We start from the raw sequence: 20,446 nt of genomic DNA on the forward strand, positions 1-20,446 counted from the left end.
GCAGGGTTGAGTAACCGTGTGGTAGCCGGCTAGTGATGGCTATTTAACAGAAGCTGTTTTTCAGTCTCTCGGTCCCAGCTTTGATGCACCTGTACTGACCTCGCCTTCTGGATGATAGAGGGGTGAACAGGCCGTGGTTCGGGTGGTTGATGTCCTTGATGATCTTTTTGGCCTTCCTGTGACATCGGGTGCTGTAGGTGTCCTGGAGGGCAGGCAGTGTTCCCCCGGTGATGCGTTGGGCAGACCGCACCACCCTCTGAAGAGCCCTGCTATTGTGAGCGGTGCAGTTTCCGTACCAGGCGGTGATACAGCCCAACAGGATGCTCTCAATTGTACATCTGTAAAAGTTTGTGAGGGTCTTAGGGGCCAAGCCAAATTTCTTCAGCCTCCTGAGGTTGAAGAGGCGCTATTGCGCCTTCTTCACCACACTGTCTGTGTGGGTGGACCATTTCAGATTGTCAGTGATATGTACGCCGTGGAACTTGAAACTTTTCACCTTCTCCACTGCGGTCCCGTCGATGTGAATAGGGGCATGCTCTCTCTGTTGTCTCCTGAAGTCCACGATCAGCTCCGACATTTTGTTGAGGGAGAGGTTATTTTCCTGGCACCACTCCGCCAGGGCCCTCACCTCCTCCCTATAGGCTGTCTCGTAATTGTTGGTAATCAGACCTACTACTGTTGTCATCTGCAAACTTGATGATTGAGTTCGAGGCGTGCGTAGCCACGCAGTCATGGGTGAACAGGGAGTACAGGAGGGGGCTGAGCACTCACCCTTGTGGGGCCCCTGTGTTGAGGATCAGCGTAGTAGAGGTGTTGTATCCTACCTTCACCACCTGGGGGCGGCCCGTCAGGAAGTCCAGGACCCAGTTGCAAAGAGCGGGGTTCAGACCCAAGGCCCCGAGCTTAATGATGAGCTTGGATGGTACTATGGTGTTGAAGGCTGAGCTGTAGTCAATGAACAGCATTCTTACATAGGTATTCCTCTTGTCCAGATGGGATAGGGCAGTGTGCAGTGCGATGGTGATTGCTTCGTCTGTGGATCTATTGGGACGTTATGCAAATTGGAGTGTGTCTAGGGTGTCAGGTAAGGTGGAGGTGATATGATCCTTAACTAGCCTCTCAAAGCACTTCATGATGGCAGAAGTGAGTGCTACGGGGCGACAGTCATTTAGTTCAGTTACCTTTGCTTTCTTGGGTACAGGAACAATGGTGGACATCTTGAAGCAAGTGGGGACAGCAGACTGGGATAGGAAGAGACTGAATATGTCCGTAAAGACTCCACTGAAAAGAATGACAATTAGAAAACAATGTGCACTCTCTTACCTCCATAGCAAAATTGCCTCTACTGTAAAATAATAATCTCTCTGCAGCATCCTCTCTCAAGCATCAAAGGACTTTCTTGACAACAGTAGAGGCATGTTTTGTTAGTAGTGGAGAATGTGAGAGGGCCAGCCTATCGGTATCACTAGACTGTGAGACAGCCGGGATGGTGGGCCGAGATTGGCAGACGGGGGCTTCAGGCTAATAGTGTGTGTGTGTGTGTTTACCACAACAGTCACCAGCTTCATTAATAAGTGCATCGACGATGTCATCCCCACAGTGACCGTACGTACATATCCCAACCAGAAGCCATGGGTTACAGGCAACATCCGCACTGAGCTAAAGGCTAGAGCTACCGCTTTCAATGAGTGGGACACTAACCCGGACACTTATAAGAAATCCTGCTACGCCCTCCAACGAACCATCAAACAGGAAAGGCATCAATACAGTACTAAGATCGAATCCTACTACACCGGCTCTGACGCTCGTCGGATGTGACAGGGCTTGCAAACTATCATGGATTACAAAGTTAAACCCAGCCACGAGATACCCAGGTGCATGTGCCTACCAGACGAGCTAAATGCCTTCTATGCTCGCTTTGAGGCAAGCAACACTGAACCATGCGTGAGAGCACCAACTGTTCTGGACGACTGTGTGGTCACGCTCTCCGTAGCTGATGTAAGACCTTTAACATTTTCACGCCTGAGTTCCAAATATCTCTGACTGTCCCCACACCCTGAGATTTCTTATGCGCGTGATGTCAGAATTCACTCACTGTTCCAAAATGAGATTGTTACACAACAGGACAGTTAACCCGCGCTGCCCTCAGGCCAAGGCACGCTGCCTGCTAATAATCTATAGGCTATGCTTAAACTTGTGAATTTCGAACAGTTTGAAATGAAGTGTTTTCCGCCTCCTAAAAAAAAAATATTTGATGTAAAGTCCCCTGTTTACGGGACCTGTGTGGTTCTAGTACCGGTTCTGACTGACATTTTTGCTTATAAATCAATCTGTGGACACCGTAGATTGAAATGGCTTGCATTGAGCGGTAGCCCTCATTCTCACGGACACAGGAGTATGGCTATTGATTCTGCCTGTGTGAAGCAGGATGTGAAATCTGACACCACTTGAAGCTGGGATGTCCCTCCTACCATTTCATTCGCTCTTCCGACTGTCCATCAACTCCTGGCTGAACCCTACGTCACAGCCACTAACAGCGCATATGCCTGGAATCCTTAAATCGTAACGCAGCATAAGAGAGTGGTTTTGTCACTGTAGCACATTCAGAAATAGATTTATAGCCAGTCATCTAAAATAATTCATAGATTTGAAACAAAACCCACTTTCTGTTTGTCATAGATGGACACTATTAATATGAGATGAAAGGCGAGATAATGTCAATATAATTGCATAATGGAACTGTATTAGATTTGTATGTGAACTGTATGTCCAATTACAAAAAACCTTGTTTATTAATCATCTCACTTGTTAGCTGACGGTGAACTATGCGGCCATTGAGGACAGCAATGTCAATCAGATTGAAGAATATCTTCTTATACCACTTGATGGTTTTCCGAGCGCATGCCACAAAGCTGTTTATCATGTCTGCCTTATCCACTGCCCCCATTTCGCAATTATAGTTAAGCACACAGTCTGGTTTGATCTTTCTCTTTCCCGTCAGGTGGTCCACCTTCCCTGTGTCTCTCTCTTCTCCTGTAGCACCAAGGCATAGTGATTGGTCTCCTCCACTATGTCTCCCACCAGCTCCTCTGTCAGAAACAGCTTGAAGCACTGTCAGAATGTGATTTCTCACTGTCATACTCAGAATCATTGTCAGAATTTACAAAAATCTCCAGAATTTCCACATTTGTGAGTCGTCTCCTTTTGAAAGACATTGCTAATGCTACAGCTTAGCACACTAGCTACATACATAAACAACAACCCTGAATGGCTCCAAGTGAGTGTCAGGGGTTTCGTGATTGGCTGCCGGTGTGGTGATACTGATGATTTGTCTCCACAGATGGTTTGTTTACATAGCAGGTTAGGATAACTAACGTGGTAGGTTAGGAGAACTAACGGCAGCAAGTTAGGTGAATTAACGTAGGAGGTTAAACTCTGTAACTGTTTTAAAGTCAACATTGATCTCATGGTGAATTCCCTGAGCGGTTTCCTTCCTCTCTAGCAACTCAGTTAGGAAGGACGCCTGTATCTTTGCAGTGACTGGGTGTATTGATACACCATCCAAAATGTAATCATCATGCTCAAAGGGATATTCAATGTCTGCTTTTTAAAAATGTATCTATCAATATGTTCCCTTCTTTGCGAGGCATTTGAACACCTCCCTGGTCTTTGGGAGGTGTTTGAAATTCCCTGCTCGACTGAGGGACCTTACAGATAATTGTATGTGTGGGGTACAGAGATTAAGTAGTCATTCAAAAATCATGTTAAACACTATTATATCACACAGAGTGAGTCCATGCAACGTATGTGACTTGTTAAGCACATTTTTACTCCTGAACTTATTTCGGCTTGCCATAGCAAAGGGGTTGAATACTTATTGACTCAAGACATTTCATTTTTTATTAATTTGTAAAAATGTGGAAATACATAATTCCACTTTGACATTATAATAATATGCCATTTAGCAGACGCTTTTATCCAAAGTGACTTACAGCTTAGCCCACTAGCTACATACATAAACAACAACACTGAATGGCTCCAACTGAGTGTCAGGGGTGACACTCCCCCTGTGTGCATACATTTTTACGTATGGGTGGTCCCGGGGATCGAACCCACTACCCTGGCGTTACAAGCGCCATGCTCTACCAATTGAGCTACAGAGGACCACTATGGGGTATTGTGTGTAGGCCAGTGACAAAAAAAATATCCCTGTTCACCCATGACTGCATGGCTGCGCACGACTCCAACACCATCATTAAGTTTGCCGACTACACAACGGTGGTAGGCTTGATCACCAATGACAATGAGACAGCCTATAGGGAGGAGGTCAGAGACCTGGCAGTGTGGTGCCAGGACAACAACCTCTCCCTCAACGTCAGTAAGACAAAAGAGCTTATCGTGGATTACAGGAAACGGAGGGCCGAGCACGCCCTTATTCACATCGACAGGGCTGTAGTGGAGCTGGTAGAGAGCTTCAAGTTCCTCTGTGTCCACATCACTAAGGAATTAACATGGCCCACACACACCAACACAGTCGTGAAGAAGGCACGACAACGCCTCTTCCCCCTCAGGAGGCTGAAAAGATTTGGCATGGGCCCTCAGATCCTCAAAAAGTTATACAGCTGCACCATCGAGAGCGTCTTGACTGGCTGCAACACCACTTGGTATGGCAACTGCTTGGCATCCGACCGCAAGGCTCTACAGAGGGTAGTGCGTACAGCCCAGTACATCACTGGGTCCGATCTCCCTGCCATCCAGGACCTCTATACCAGGCGGTGTCAGAGGAAAGCCCAAAATAATTGTCAAAGACTCCAGCCACCTAAGCCACAGACTGTTCTCTCTGCTACTGCACGGCAAGCGATACCAATGCACCAAGTCTGGAAGCAACAGGACCCTGAAAAGCTTCTACCCCCAAGCCATAACTTCTAAACAAGACTGTTAAATAGCTAATGAAATGGCTACCCGGACTACCTGCATTTACCCTTTTTTGCACTAACTCTCTTGCACTGACTTTATGCCCACACACTCACACATACATACACTGACACCCCAACACACACATAGACACACACACACTTAACATGCACACACATGCATACTGATGCAACGCACACACACTCTCACACACACACACACACACACACACACTTTCACACTCACCACACGTGCTGCTGCTAGTCACTTTACCCCTACCTATATTTACAGTACATAGCTACTTCAATTACCTCGTACCCCTGCACATTGACTTGGTACTGGTACTCCCTGTATATAGCCATGTTATTTTCTACTTCCTATATATAGCCATATTATATTCTACTTCCTATATATAGCCATGTTATTTTTACTCGTTATTCATTGTGTCACTATTTCTATTTTAATTTTAATTTTAATCTTATCTTTAACACTGCATTGTTGGAAAAGGACCCGTAAGCATTTCACTGTTAGTTTACACCTGTTGTCTACGAATAAAAATGTATTTAGATTAAATGTTTGATTCAATAAACAGTGGATATGTTTGTGATGCATTGAATGTCTCTGGATAGATTTGAACAATCTAGACCAGTATTCATAATATGCTGATCTAGAATAAGATTATATGGACAGGGGGGACCTGGTCCTAGATCAGCACTTTTACTCTGAGACACTTTATGAATATGGGCACAGATTTCCATCATGATTGCTTACTTTATCATCACAACATTGAATCAAAATTATTGAGTTGGTATTTGTTTGTCCCCCCTTTGTCACATAATTAAATAGAATATTTATATTGTATCTCATTACTCCTCTGGTCTCAGTAAACCGTTTCCCCATTAAGTAGCTCATTCGGATGGGTGAGGATAACATTTGGCAGTTATTTTGAATACAATGTTATTTTAACAGATATTTTTTTTTAAATAAACATTTTATGTGTAAAACTAGAAGCCATACAGGAAGGGAGGAGGGAGGAGGAAGATTAAGAAAGTGTGAGGACATCTAAGGACATAGAAGAATCCAGCTTTTCATACTGTCTGCCAGCAGAGAGCACTGTTGCACCATTTGGGGTATCGAGAGGAACACTTTGATGATGTACTTTGTGAAAAGAGAAAGGAATGGAAAAGTTCCACATTCCACATGTAAAGGATTAGATAGATAATGAAATACTTCAAAACTTCAGGACCTGCATTGTAATTGATGATTTTGCTGCCATTTAGAACACTGTCCCTCATGCTGCACCTATAGCCTGCCCTAAACCCCAACAACTTTACATTTACTGTATCTTCTGTGGAGGTTTTGCTGTTAATTTAAATGGCGATATCTTGGCCACATGGCCAGCATTGTCTCATTTCCATTCACACAATCAAGAGTTGACTGTGAATGGGACAGCCATCCACCCCAGTGTGTCTCACATTGTATTTAGTGATGTGAGGGATGGTCCCTTCTTTGTTGTTCTAGATTTGGGGGGGTAGATCTTTCACCAACTACCGACTGTCACCCCTGTAGGAACAATTATCCAAAGTACAGTCATGAACCTGAAGGGACCAACCTTCCCTGGTGGGGCGAAGAACCTTTCACACTTCCAAACAAAAACAACTCTTTGTGCATGTAAATCTTGGTGGGACAAACAAACAAACAAAAATTGAGATGCATGCCAACAAAGCCACTACACAACACAACACTAAACAATACATTAATTGCACTATAACGGTGACAAATGGTGCCCACAAACTGTTAGGGCCTACATAAAGCTGTCCCAACAGCAGAATCCCAACAGCAGTCCCAACACCTTACCGCTGCTACACCTGGCTACCAGCGGAGCCTTGTCTGGCAGCGAAACAGTTCATTCAGCCTCACTTACTGCCTTTTAAAAAAACATAGCTGATGTGGCTGACTTGCTTAAACAAATGTGGTTTCTACTGACAATTGAGATGTACAAACTATGGCATAAGGGGATGACAAGCAGATAAGAGGCAATCCGTAATTTCAATTAAGACATTAATGAGCGAGCTAGGACGGACGTAGTCAATATAACTATTTGTTCAGCACTTTTGAAATGTACAGCGACAGAATTCAGAACATGGGCCGTTCTTAAAGTATTCTCCCTGTACACCAAGTCAGAACTGTAGGATAAATAAAGGGGGCATATAAGCAGACAATGAAAGCTCTAACAATATTCGATGATTACATTTCTCTAAAACAGGTTATAGGCTACATTTGCACCACCAAGTCAGAACAGTAGGTGAAATTAAGAGGGGAAAATAGACCAAATTATTAGGGTGAGGCACATGGGCTACTAACAGCTTACTACACAACATACACTTAGTATTACTTTCTAAGCTACAGTATACATATCTCCCTGGCATATTACATCGTTTATGCAGCAGCGTACAATACATTTTTGGACTCACCTTGTTGTGCTGTGCTGACTTGAACAGGAAGGTGGCACGACAGTCCTTTGTGGGCAAATTCTGTCATCAAACTTTGTCATCAAAGTTTGGCATTCTCTGGATTTATGGTGCTTTCAAGACAACTGCGAACTCGGAAAAAAACAAGGTAGAATCATGATGACGTCAGTGATCTTCAGGTCGTAGCTCTAGAAAGAGGCCCGAGTTCCCGACTTACAATTCCAAGTTGGATGACCGTTCAAATCGTATTTTCCCAGTCAGAGCTCGTTTTTTTCCCGAGTTCCCAGTTGTCTTAAACTCACTTAAGTCAGATTTCCCAGTTCCGAGTGAACAGTTGTTTTGAGCGCGGCAGAAATCATGCTGGATTGACAGCATGGCCAATGTTGAATGTTTATAATTTTAAGCTTGGAAAAGAGACCCTTAAACCAAGACTTTGGACCACCCACTGATCCATTTGCGATTTCCAACTTGTTGTGTAATGTTTATGTCCAATGGCTGATGAGCACCGATACGTTTTATCTATAATTTCTCTTCATGATTTCTCTTCATATGATAAGGATTAAAAATGATTTTCCAGTAGATTGTCGACTTGATTCATGATGATGACTGCTAGCTAAGATTTTGAAAGTATTATGTTGACATGATCAGTCCATTCAAAGCTACTGTAGATATAACGTGATTTGACGTCATTTTATCTGTGGCCAATGACCTTGAGCCTTCTTGGATGGGCACTTCCATTGTAACTCTATGGCAGCACACAAGGGGCTTGAATTTCCGAACTCTACCCTTAGATTTGGCGGTGACTAGTGTCCCCATGAGTGACAGAACCAGTGGCGGCTCCTGAAAAAATTCTCAGGAGGGGCAATTTTTCTGATGATTTAGGTGACCTACACACGTGCACGAGTCCGTGCACGCGATTCCAGATATCTTTACCTCTGAATAAACTGCCTTTATTATACCATATCCACCCTGTCCAAAGTCTCTACTTGGTCTCAGTTCTCCAGTAAACTTGTGATTATCAACAGTACACAACGGTAACAAACAATTGGGGGGAACTCACGGGGCAGATAGTAACCACTTAAAAAGAAGCGATTCCCAAACCTTCCATAACAAAGCCATCACCTACAGAGAGATGAACTTGGAGAAGAGTCCCCTAAGTAAGCTTGTCCTGGGCCTCTGTTCACAAACACAAACAGACCCCACACAGCCCCAGGACAACAACAACAACAACAACAACAACACAATTAGACCCAACCAAATCATGAGAAAACAAAAAGAGAATTACTTGACACATTGGAAAGAACAAACAAAAAAACAGAGCAAACTAGAATGCTATTTGGCCCTAAACAGAGAGTACACAGTGGCAGAATACCTGACCACTGTGACTGACCCAAACTTAATGAAAGCTTTGACTATGTACAGACTCAGTGACCATAGCCTTGCTATTGAGAAAGGCCGCCGTAGGCAGACCTGGCTCTCAAGAGAAGACAGGCTATGTGCACACTGCCCACAAAATGAGGTGGAAACTGAGCTGCACTTCCTAACCTCCTGCCAAATGTATGACCATATTAGAGACACATATTTCCCTCAGATTACAGCGATCCACAAAGAATTCGAAAACAAACCCAATTTTGATAAACTCCCTTATCTACTGGGTGAAAAACCACAGTGTGCCATCACAGCTGCAAGATTTGTGACCTGTTGCCACAAGAAAAGGGCAACCAGTGAAGAACAAACACCATTGTAAATACAACCCATATTTATGTTTATTTATTTTCCCATTTGTACTTTAACTATTTGCACATTGTAACAACACTGTATATATACATAATATGACATTTGAAATGTCTTTATTCTTTTGAAACTTCTGAGTGTAATGTTTACTGTTAATATTTATTGTTTATTTCACTTTTGTTTACTATCTACTTCCCTTGCTTTGGCAATGTTAACACACGTTTCCCATGCCAATAAAGCCCTTAAATTGAATTGAATTGATAGTAAGGTCGCAATGACACAGAAAGCAGTTCAATGTCGGGGTACAGAGTCGCTCTCTTACCAGGATCGCGGTCCGCTCTGACCAGGGTGAAGGTGGCCGGCTCCACTTCTCTGTCCGGGACTCATCCAGCCAAGTCTCCCAGCTGTATTGGGATTCAGCTGCCAGCAGCGTTTTCATTATTTAGTCCGTTCGTAGACGGGTATGTACACGATCAACAAGATCAGTCCAAAACCAACCACTGGAAATCCATGGTTGGCAGAATGTTTGTAAACTAAGTCTACAAATTAAAAACATAAAATAACGCCGCACTGCAGGTCGCAACATAGACGCTGATAGCCGCCATTGTCTTAGTTACGTTCAACGTTACGTCACGTATGACGAGCGCGTAAGTGCAAGCCCACAGACACCCATAGAGAATGTATTGAAAGCTTTGAAATGTGAAAAAATAGATTTTACATGACAGGCTATGAGAGACTTCTGGGCGATTTTCAACTTGACTGAAATCGCCCCAAAAACGGGCGGGGCCATTTGAAGCACGACTTTAGCCTGATTTGACATTTAGTGGCTGGCAGATCAGACGTGAACACTGATAACTGCTGTTGCCGTGATATAATTGATTAGAAAAAAAATCCCTTCCTTTTTCCGTTTGGCAGTGCGTCGCCCATATCGCCCTATTGAACAAGCCGTCCCTGGACAGAACACTGAGCCAATTGTGGCGCAACTAAAGAACATTACCAACCCCTACGGTCTGTATTTTCCGCTGGCTGCCCCACCACCACCACCACCACCACAGAAAGCACTGAGCTAGGCTGAAACAACTGCATTTTGGAGCTGCCTTCCTCAAGAAAGCAAAAAAGAGACCATGTTTGTATGCGGCTTTATTAACTCAATGATTATTTTATTTTTTTCATTGCTTGCAAACTGATATGTGACATATATTAATGCAAAAATTAACATGCAAAACAGGCAACCCCACCTGCCCTGAATGACGGGTTGCCACTGATCTCTTCATCTTTCCAACTTCATTTTCCCTCTCAAAAAGGAAGAATAAAGAAGGTGATATAGAGGATCTCAGAGTAGGCAAGACAGAGATTTAAATATCTGCATTTTGTATAATGTCTTCTGTTTGCTAAATCCCCCTCACACACCTGCAAAAAAGTGCACGCACACACACACACACAGTCACAAGTGTAACGACCGTTCATAATTCAAAGAAATGTTGTGCAAAAGAGTTTAGAAACAATTTGCCTCTCCCACTCCTAACTATAAATGGAAAATCAAGTTATGTGACAAAAGTGGTCTACATTCCATTGTATCTTCTGCTGACCCAAGTGTAGTCTGAGATTGGCCTCATCTTATTACATCTCTCATGTTTAATCTTTTGGGAAAGTAGATACAGGCCAATGCCAAAGTTCAAACAATTCTGTAGAGGGATGCAGGCCTGCATCAAAATGTTGCAAGGTCTGATAGAAAGAAAAAAAATCATATGTAATGAATGAAAGATGTAAAGGAAAGAGTACTCAGAGAGTCCTTACTATTTTTTTTGTTTCAAGAATACTTTAGGAAGAAAAGCACAGTAGCTTGACTACAGTAGCAGAAACAAATAAAAAAGTATATGTGTCATACATGCAGAAAAAGTGCCATGCTTGCAGAAAAAGTGGACTGTGGGATACATGGACACAATTATAATTATTTGTCTCATTTCCACCTTAGGACAAATGTTTTAAAAAGTTGCCTAAATAAAACTAGTGTCTGCTTAATTGATAAATAGCAAACTCATATATTATTGAATAGCTGTTATAATTTCATCAATTCGTTGGATCCGGTCATTTTCAATAGAAGGTTACCGCCAAAAAGATGTGTTCATATTAAAATAAGACAAAATCACGCCCCCCCCAAACTCATTTAAATACTTCGCCAGCACTCTTCACCGAGTACGCGCTTCCATTTCTTTTGCGACGACGTGCCTCTCCAAGCACCAGCTCTTCTCGTTTGTCGGTAAAAAGGTACATTTTTATGAAAGTTTGTATATTTCTGAATATACAATGTTGTTATGATATTCTAAATAATATTTCATGTGTAAATGACAGATGACTTGAGTTATTGTTAAATGAACTTGGTTGGAATGCGGCTTTAACGTTAGCTGTTATCTAACATTAGCTAGCTATTTTTCACACGCACCAATTTGCCAGTTTACTTAAGCTGTGAAAATGTGTACGGGTTATATTAACATCTATTAAACACAATGCGGGTGTTTCACCTTTTTTTTTTCTTATTGCAAATATATAATTTATCTTATCTTTACCTACGCTAATTCTCAACGTCATTGTAAAGATGGCTGCATCTGTCTTCTTTAGCCAGGTAGTTTAGCACCAGGGGCGAAGCAGGCCAACAACGTGGTGCAAAATGGCGCTACATCCTTGGCCTGCTTTTTTCCAACATGCATTTAGCCATACTCATTTAGCCCCCTTAATCTGTTGTCCAAGTCGTAACACGTTATGTCAAATAACATTTAAATGGTTATTTGCCTGAATTCGGATAACAATGTACAGCAAACTAACTACAGCACCTTGGTTGGCCTAACGGTAGCAAGCTAATTCTGTGGTGCGCAATGTGGGTCAGACAATAGCTCGCGCACATGACGTGACCTACACTTCCAACTCCTAGCTACAGGTATCGGGTACACAATGTAAATAAGTAGGGGCTTTTATTTGACCCGGACTTTTTCCCCTGCAGACAAGGAATCATGTCCGATGAAGGAAAACTTTTCGTCGGTGGCCTGAGCTTCGACACCACAGAGGAATCTCTGGCAGAAGCTTTCGCCAAATATGGAAACATCGCAAAAGGTGCGTTCTAGCCAGGTCTTTTATTTGGTAAGTGATAGCTGACTAACGTTACTTCCAGAAATGTTTAATTTCCGGGTTTTCTCGCGCAGTTGATGTCATCAGGGATAAAGAAACGGGAAGGTCTCGTGGATTCGGCTTCGTAAAGTACGATAATGCCGATGATGCAAAGGACGCATTGGAGGGAATGAACGGCAAGGTATATCGGTATCGCTGCTTATATTTACCAATTATTGGAACTATTTTTTTATAACCTTAATGACTTCACTGACTAGACAACTAAGAAAGCATATGAACCAAAGTTATTTCTGGTTATCATATCAAAGTTGGCCAGCTAATTTATTAATCCTGATAACTCATTATCCCATTATGAAAAGCCACATTTTTATTGACCCACACTGAGCAACTCTTGTCTCTTGCAGTCTGTCGATGGCAGGACCATTCGTGTGGATGAAGCGGGCAAGGGTGGCGGTCGCTCTGGAGGCGGCGGCGGAGGCGGTGGATTCAGAGGTTCCAGAGGCGGTGGCGGATATGGTGGTGGAGGTGGCTATGGAGGGGGGAGAGGAAGAGGTGGGCGAGTTAACTCGCGTGGTATGGGCAGGCAATATGCAAGATGGTGTGCTCCCCATCATCCATTAGCATTTTGTCTTGCCCTCCCTCTTTGCTGTAGTTGTATTTCAGTGTGAGTTTGTTTTGAAGTGTTGTGCTTGTTTGTTCCCAGGTGGCGGAGGATATGGTGGCGGTGACAGGGGATATGGTGAGAGGAGCTATGGTGGTGGAGACCGCAGCTATGGAGGTGGAGACCGGAGTTACGGGGGTGGCGGTGGATACAGGAGCGGCGGTGGCGGAGGATACTCTTCTGGTGGCGGAGGATACAGAGACAATAGGTGAGGCGACCAATTGGATTTTATCGCATTCAAAAATTGGTGTTTGTAGACATTTCCCTCTTGCATCATTTACAATGGACTGTGTTAGTGAATGATTAACTGACACTAGAAATTCCATTTAGCTCAGGTTTTTTGAGGCCAACGTGTCATTTTTCTATAGAGAAATCAAATCATTCACGAGACATCAAGTCAATAGCTGTGGGACGCTGGGCTAAATGGAGTTGTAGTTTTCATTTTGAGCAAGTTTTCAACCTAGTTCAGCGCTGAAACTTGGTAATTAACTACAATGACCGTGTTTGTTGGGCAGTTTTTTTCTAACTCTGAGGCAGTGGTTTCTAAATGATTTCACATGTGCCAAAATAAGCCCAATGGGATATCATGCATTGTTGGGGCAAAGACATGATCATCTCGTCATTGTATACAGTTCACTGGACGGATAGGCCTACACTTTTATGCATGTTAGGTTGGATGCACACATAAGAGGGGGAGCAGAAATGGGACTATTACTTAAAAGAAGTCATCAAATTAACTACAATATATATATATATATATATACCTGCTATCTTATTTCAGAGTAATCTTCTATTGTCTAGTCAATGTGGACCTGACAGACAATGGAATATTTTCAATGTTTTGGCAATTGAATGCTTGGCTTTGGAATTTACATTTAAAGCGTTTATAATACAATTCAAACAGTGATCATTTAATGGCTGACCTGACCTCGAAGCACTAATGGACAGGGACCTTACCTATATTTCTTTTTTCCTCCAATGTTAGGGGCCAGGGAAGCTACGGGGACCGCTCTGGGGGTTCCTATAGAGACAGCTACGACAGCTATGGTATGTCTGAGTAATGTATTTGTTTCTTGCTTCATAGGCCTAGGCTGTGTTAGAACACTTCCTGATTCCAAGGTTCTGGACTTGAATCTTTTACTAGGTTGCTGATGAATAGTATAGAATGAGATATAGTTTACTTCGGTGTACCTTCCCTCCTACTCTGAACTCATTCATACCAATCTACAGGAGAATACATTTCCTCTATCTTACACCAGCACAGTTCATATAGGAACCCCCCAAGTTGGTTGAACTATTTGGGGCTGTTTACTGCAGGGCTCTTAACCCTATTCCTGGAGAGCTACTTACTATCCTGGAAGTTTTCGCTCCAACTCTAATCTAGCACACCTGATTCTAATAATTAAGCTGGCAGACTCAGGTTAGTTACAACTGGTTGGAGTGACTCTACAGGAGGGTGGCTCTCAGGAACATTGTTTGGAGAACCCTGGTTTAGTGGGTAACTGGGGATGTTATCAAGATCAAATGTTCGTGAAACTTGTTTCCTAAACTCAGTGTCTTTACCTGTGTGCCCACTTCTTGTCCTCAGCTGCACACGAGTAAAAAATCTGCCCCCGATTCAAGATCATCCCTTGGCTGGCTGTATTTAAAAAGCTCAAGAAATTTGTCCACGTGTTGTTGACCTGATTTTTGTAGTCCTATTCTGTGTTTAAGTAGCTCGGCGTCTTTAAATTTAGCCATGAGTTTTGGCCATTAATTTACCAACCATGTTTAAAAAGTTAATGTTCTCTAAACGATGCATCTCAATTTGCTCTTATGGCATTTAGTTCTATTGATAAAGTATAATGTCTGACTTGTTGGTGCTGTAAAAACAAACGTTGCTTCACATGGCTGTTTGTATATAAACACCCACTGTTCTTTACATTCTACGCCCTGTCCCTATCAGCACTGACATCACCATTTAAATCCTTGATATTAATATTGTGGACATCAATGAGGCTTGTTTACCTTTGTTTTAAACGAGAATATCCGACCTACCTCCTGCCAAGTTTTAAACTGAGTGAAAAAGAAAATTATTATTTTGACAAAACCTCTATACAATTGAGGTTCTTAAAATAGCTGAGGGTCCTGTATGTTCAGTTTCCAAAAAGAGTGAATTCCCTTCAGACTGGTGAAAATGCACACCTGATGTGGCTGGCTGTTCATGAAGTTGCAAATTGCAACATGCTACAGTCTGCCCACGGTATCTTGTTATTTTGCTCTGCTCAATGCCTGCATTTTTTAAATGTACTTGTTATAATCGATGGAACACAAAGATGATCCAAATGTTACACCTCTTGCCCAATAATATTCCACCTGGGAACGATTTTGTACTTTATGTTCTTTGTATCATCAACATTGAAGATTATTTTGTCAATTTTGGCTTCATGGAGCCTATTAAAACGATTTGTTGAAAATACTTTCTTGTGCCTTGAACATACTTATGGGGGAATTGGCTGGTTTATTGTCAGTGATTCAGGTACCTTCATAGTGTTTCCCTTTTACGTGGGGCTTTACAGCTACTTTCTATGGTATAGAAACTTCCCAAAAGTGAGAACAAGAACTTTGAAATTTTACTGAAATTCATAGGAAGTGACATGGTTCCAGTATTTGTCTAGTCTTTGGGCCTATTTAAGTGATGCTTCTCTGATGGCTTATGTTCCCACTTTGTCTTTGAGGCAAGTGTGGTGTTTGCCTTTTTGAGTGGCTAACGGTGAGTGGGGTACTGGTAGTCTAAAGTACAAATATAGTTAATGCACCTTTCCACTTTTCCTCAAAGCAAAATTTCACTGAAGTATTGTTCTCATTTTCTGATGGATTGCTGCTGCAGGGCACATTAGCAGTGGTTGGTAAATGGTACTATAATCCTCTAGTTGTAGTTTCCAAATGGGCAGTTCAGTATAACTTGATACGTTTCAATAGTTTGGCAAACAGTGCTAAGAGACATGCCTATGACATTGAGGGGTACATTTCAACCTCTATTGGGTTGACTTGTGGCCTACTAATACTGGGGGAGTAGGAGGTGTTGGACCTGTTAATGCTTCATTGCTCAGCTACAGAAAATGCCTACAAGTCCTTGGAGAATGAAGTGTTGCGCCTACCAACAAGTGCTCGTCAGAAGTGAAAGCTGCTCTCTTGCCTAGTTCATTTGTGGAGAATCGATATAGGCCAGTTCACGTGAGGTAAACTCCTTTTGCTCTCCTGCTCACATCCTTCAAACTGAGTTCTCATTTTATTTCCAGAAATATTTTGTTAGCCATTGTTCCCCCCTCTGCTGCAAAGATTGCCACAGTCCAACATCCCCTGGCCACTTCTGAATTTCAGAACTCTACACTCTTAAATCCACAGAACAACTGTTCCCCCTCTTGAAATGTGCCTTAGCGAAATGACCTTTCACATGGCCTCAGTCCGATTACTCTTGCGTCATATCCGCCATGTATTGCAGTCCTTCAGAAATTCTCAATTATGATCACCTCAATTGTCCCTCCTTTCAGGCCTGACTTACAACCTGTTTTTGTTTTTTTCCACCCCTCTTGTTTTTTTTTTTATAGTGTGGTTCTGAGCATTGTGTACAAAAGTCTGGGTAGATGACAATGTTATGAAACTGTTGCTTGCCAAAGTATTGCTGTTATTTTTGTAAGCTTCTGTTCTAATCTCATGACTCTTCTTGTTAGGGTGAATTTACCCTCTGGAGACTAACCTGTCCTGAACTCTCCAGTGTGTCAGATGGTGACGAGCCGGAATTGCAGTTACTGCTGCAGCTAAACTGACCAGGTTTGTCTAGAGCCCCCTATTGTTTACGAGCGGACGTTTACCGTTATTTTATATTTTAACTGAAAGATGAGACCCGTGGCACAGTTTTTTTCCAAAAGTCATCTATCTGGTTTTCGGCTATCGGATAAGATTAAATGCATAGAAATAGAACGGGGTCCCCATTCAAATCAATGATTTGTCTGTTCTATACATTTAATCCTATCCGGTAGGTGAAATCCAGATACATTTTTGACAAACTAGGCCCAGAGTTTACCCATGTTGCACAACGATTGAAGTAAAGTCATCGTTTTAGTCGAAAGTATGTTCTTTTTGGGCTTGAAGTTGGAAATGCAAAGGTTTATTTTCCAGTGACAATGCTGTGCTTTATCATTTCATATATGTTAGTACTTGTCAGTCTTTATTTTCAGGGCTGGGTTTTAATGTTACCACTCACCAGCATGGCATTGTTTATTAATCAAACACCTTAAGTTATTTGCGACTGATCCAAACAGCTTTTCATCATAGCCTACACTTGGCCGCCTGAGCCATGGAGCAAATTAAAATGGGTGCAAACTTGTTTTTGCCCCAAGAATGGTTTTGCTTCATTGTGATTCATTGCTTTGGTGCAGCTTAACCACAAGTGTCTTATTCTGTAATGAACAGGCAACTATTTTGTTGTGCTGTTATATTTTATTGGCGTTTCGGGTCTTTTGTGACGTGCATGAGCAAAGTCATTGTAGCTGATCATTTCACTTCCGCTGTGAGAACCATGAGCACAGGCTGGCTTGGCTTTGCTGTGCCGGAGCCTACCATATACAAGGTAGAAAAACACATGTGAGCCATGGCACAAATTACAATAGGGTTTGAAAACAACTTGTTTTTGCACCTTTTACCAGCGGCAAGCTAGCAGTTGTGTCCTGACTCTGGTCATTAAAAATCCTTCACCTAGTTGAGGTTTCTCCGGTCCATGTGGCAATCACTTTATTTCCCACTCCCAATTCGTGAATATGTATACTGAACAAAAATATAAACATGCAACAATTTCAAAGATTTTACTGAGTTATTATAAGGAAATCAGTCAATTTGAAATTAATAGGCCCTAATCTATGGATTTCACATGCATCTGTTGGTCACAGATACCTTAAGGTAGGGGCATGGATCAGAACCACTCAGTATCTTGTGTGACCACCATTTTGCTTCCATAAAGCGTGACTCATCTCCTTTGCATAGAGCTGATCAGGCTGATTCTGGCCTGTGGCATGTTGTCCCAATGTTCAATGGCTGTGCGAAGTTGCTGGATATTTGCGGGAACTGGAACACACTGTCGTAGACGTTGATCCAGAGTATCCCAAACATGCTCAAATGGGTGCCATGTTTGAGTATGCAGGCGACGGCAGAACTGGGACATTTTCAGCTTCCAGGAATTGTGTACAAATCCTTGTGACATGGGGCTGTGCATTATCATACTGAAACGTGATGGTGGCGGATGAATGGCACGACAACGGGCCTCAGGATCTTGTCACAGTATTTCTGTGCGTTCAAATTGCCATCGATAAAATGCAATTATGTTCGTTGTCCATAGCTTATGCCTGCCCATACATAACCCTTCCGCCACCATGGGGCACAGTGTTCACAACGTTGACATCAGCAAACCGCTCGCCCATACACGTGGTCTTTAGTTGTGGGGCTGTTTGGACATACTGCCAAATTCTCTAAAATGATGTTTGAGGTGGCTTATGGTAGAAATTAACAAAATTATCTCGCAACAGCTGTGGTGGACAAAACTGCACATTCTAGTGTCCTTTTATTGTCCCCAGCACAAGCTGCATGCATCTGTGTAATGATCATGTTTAAGCCGTTTCTTGATTATGCCACACCTGTCAGGATTATCTTGGCAAATGAGAAATGCTCACTAACAGGGATGTAAACAAATTTGAGCACAACATTGGAGAGGAGCTTTTTGTGCGTATGGGATCTTTTATTTTTGCTTATGGGACCGACACATGTTGCGTAAAACGCAATGGAACCTAAACAAGCATTTCCACTCTAGGGCAGGAATTGTCTATGGGTGACATTGCCCTCTGGTGGGCTCCTTTTCTTTTTAAAGGGGCATAATCTATAATGAAGTCCCCAAATGGAAACTAGGTGAATTGCAACAACACTGACTACAAACAACGCTTCCCCCGCAACCTCGTTGGAGACTCGCTCTTTAGTCTTCTGCTTTTGTCCACTGCTTTTGGTTTTGATAACGAGACGGACTAGCTTTGGTTGATAAATAGGACTGCACATTTAGAAGGCAATTTTTCATTAGAATGCAAAAAATATTAAATTTTAAGTGTATCCATTAAGCAGTCACTGTTCTAATGCTCTGACAATACATTTTATGCAATACATTGATTATAATTGGTTTCTTTCTTTCGTCTCAATTCCAGTGTATGGCGGGGTGTGAGTGTGCGCAGAAGTGGAGTCCATACATCAGCCCAGAAATCTGCATTGGCAGACAGCTGTCTCTAATGCAGTCACTGGGGCGGAAGAATTTTGTACCAAAAAATTCCTATGAATGATCGTGAACAAGTAAGATCCTACAAGCTGCACCTCATTTGGGAAACTGCTGGTAGGGGATGGAATTTCGCTATGGGATGCAATACTGACATGTTACAGAATAGACGCAATAAAAATGCGCTTCTGTTTTAATGAGTTTCAACATTTCGCATTTAGTTGTTGGTGTTCATGGCTCTTGAAACATGTTGGAGCATGTTTCAATGTAATCAGTTTGTATATGGTGATGTATTGTGAATTCAAGTATCTTCAATAAAGGTGCAAATCATTAACAGTGCCCAATCCCATATTGGCTATCTATCAATTATTTCTCTTTTAGGATATAGATGGGGTCAAACCTCAATTTTGTGAGTCTTTCAATTAGACATTGAATTAATGTTCAACCATTGACATGTACTCATGTTAGTTTGTGAACCTCTTGTGCAATGCCCTTTTAGTGTTCACTTGACACATTTTCCACGTGTCATCACAAAACATGAACACTGATAAATGTAACAGCTCAAATTTATTTTGGCAAACTTAACACCATGTTACATCTTGTACAGTAACTCAATAAAATCTTTGAAATTGGTGTATATTAAACTAGAATACACACTAGCATAGTAAACCAGAATACACTATATATACTACAATCCCTTGAATGTGTAGTACTTACTTTAGAATGTGGTAGTATACCTAAATACACTACAGTATTTAATTTGCATATAGCCTGCCCCTTCCCCATATTGCAATTTGTGCCACCCAATAAGTGAAAAACCTACATACCAAGTATAGACCACATTGTTTTCCCTACAGGTTATAGTTGAGCTTCTGCTCTTTTCTGTCTGTTCAGACCCATGTCCTACCTACTACACAGGAGGCTTTCTCCTTCAGGAAACCTATGGTAAAACTAAAACCCAGTGCTTAATTTGTAAATTGGTAGGTGCCGGAAGAGAGAGAGTGGGGTGACCTGGGAATCTGTGAGGTACCAGAACGCATGAAAGAAATCACTTTTATAATAAAGCATTGCATTATCGCTTTTGCGTACTGGTATAGAGCAGAGAGGCGCTTGCAGATGGGGAACATCTTTGGTGGCCTAGGGTCTGGATTTTTAGCAACGCATTTCATACAATTCTACATTTTAGATGACTGGAGACTTTAGCAGAATCTTTGTTAATACCTCACCAATGATCGAAATGACAGGCTATACTTC

At 42.2% G+C, this 20,446-nt stretch overlaps 1 protein-coding gene across 5 annotated transcripts; it reads left to right on the top strand.

Annotated features, from left to right (window-relative positions):
* Positions 1 to 11,279: 11,279 nt before the first annotated feature.
* On the top strand, positions 11,280 to 19,541 carry LOC121581212 (cold-inducible RNA-binding protein B). Of its 5 annotated transcripts, XR_006003174.1 has the most exons (8): positions 11,280 to 11,387; positions 12,118 to 12,227; positions 12,317 to 12,423; positions 12,647 to 12,794; positions 12,946 to 13,111; positions 13,889 to 13,950; positions 16,617 to 16,716; positions 19,128 to 19,541. XR_006003174.1 is itself a non-coding variant. In XM_041896667.1 (7 exons), the coding sequence occupies exons 2-7, from the start codon at positions 12,128 to 12,130 to the stop codon at positions 14,503 to 14,505; spliced, it is 597 nt and encodes a 198-aa protein (XP_041752601.1). In that variant the 5' UTR covers positions 11,280 to 11,387; positions 12,118 to 12,127; the 3' UTR covers positions 14,506 to 15,361. The 5 variants fall into 5 exon arrangements, 3 of the variants coding, with proteins under 3 accessions (XP_041752601.1, XP_041752603.1, XP_041752602.1); XR_006003175.2 differs by lacking the exons at positions 16,617 to 16,716; positions 19,128 to 19,541 and adding an exon at positions 14,492 to 14,549 and having other exon boundaries at positions 13,885 to 13,950; XM_041896667.1 differs by lacking the exons at positions 16,617 to 16,716; positions 19,128 to 19,541 and adding an exon at positions 14,492 to 15,361.
* The last annotated feature ends 905 nt before the right edge of the window (positions 19,542 to 20,446 follow it).

The sequence above is a fragment of the Coregonus clupeaformis genome, chromosome 14, assembly GCF_020615455.1.
Source record: "Coregonus clupeaformis isolate EN_2021a chromosome 14, ASM2061545v1, whole genome shotgun sequence".
In the NCBI taxonomy this organism is placed as follows: Eukaryota; Metazoa; Chordata; class Actinopteri; order Salmoniformes; family Salmonidae; genus Coregonus; species Coregonus clupeaformis.

Coding starts and splice junctions, on each gene's coding strand:
- LOC121581212 (XM_041896667.1), top strand. CDS start 12,128: ATGTCCGATGAAGGAAAACTTTTCGTCGGTGGCCTGAGCTTCGACACC. Junction 12,228..12,316: donor ATATGGAAACATCGCAAAAG/GTGCGTTCTAGC, acceptor TTTCTCGCGCAG/TTGATGTCATCAGGGATAAA. Junction 13,112..13,888: donor GGAGGATACAGAGACAATAG/GTGAGGCGACCA, acceptor CTCCAATGTTAG/GGGCCAGGGAAGCTACGGGG.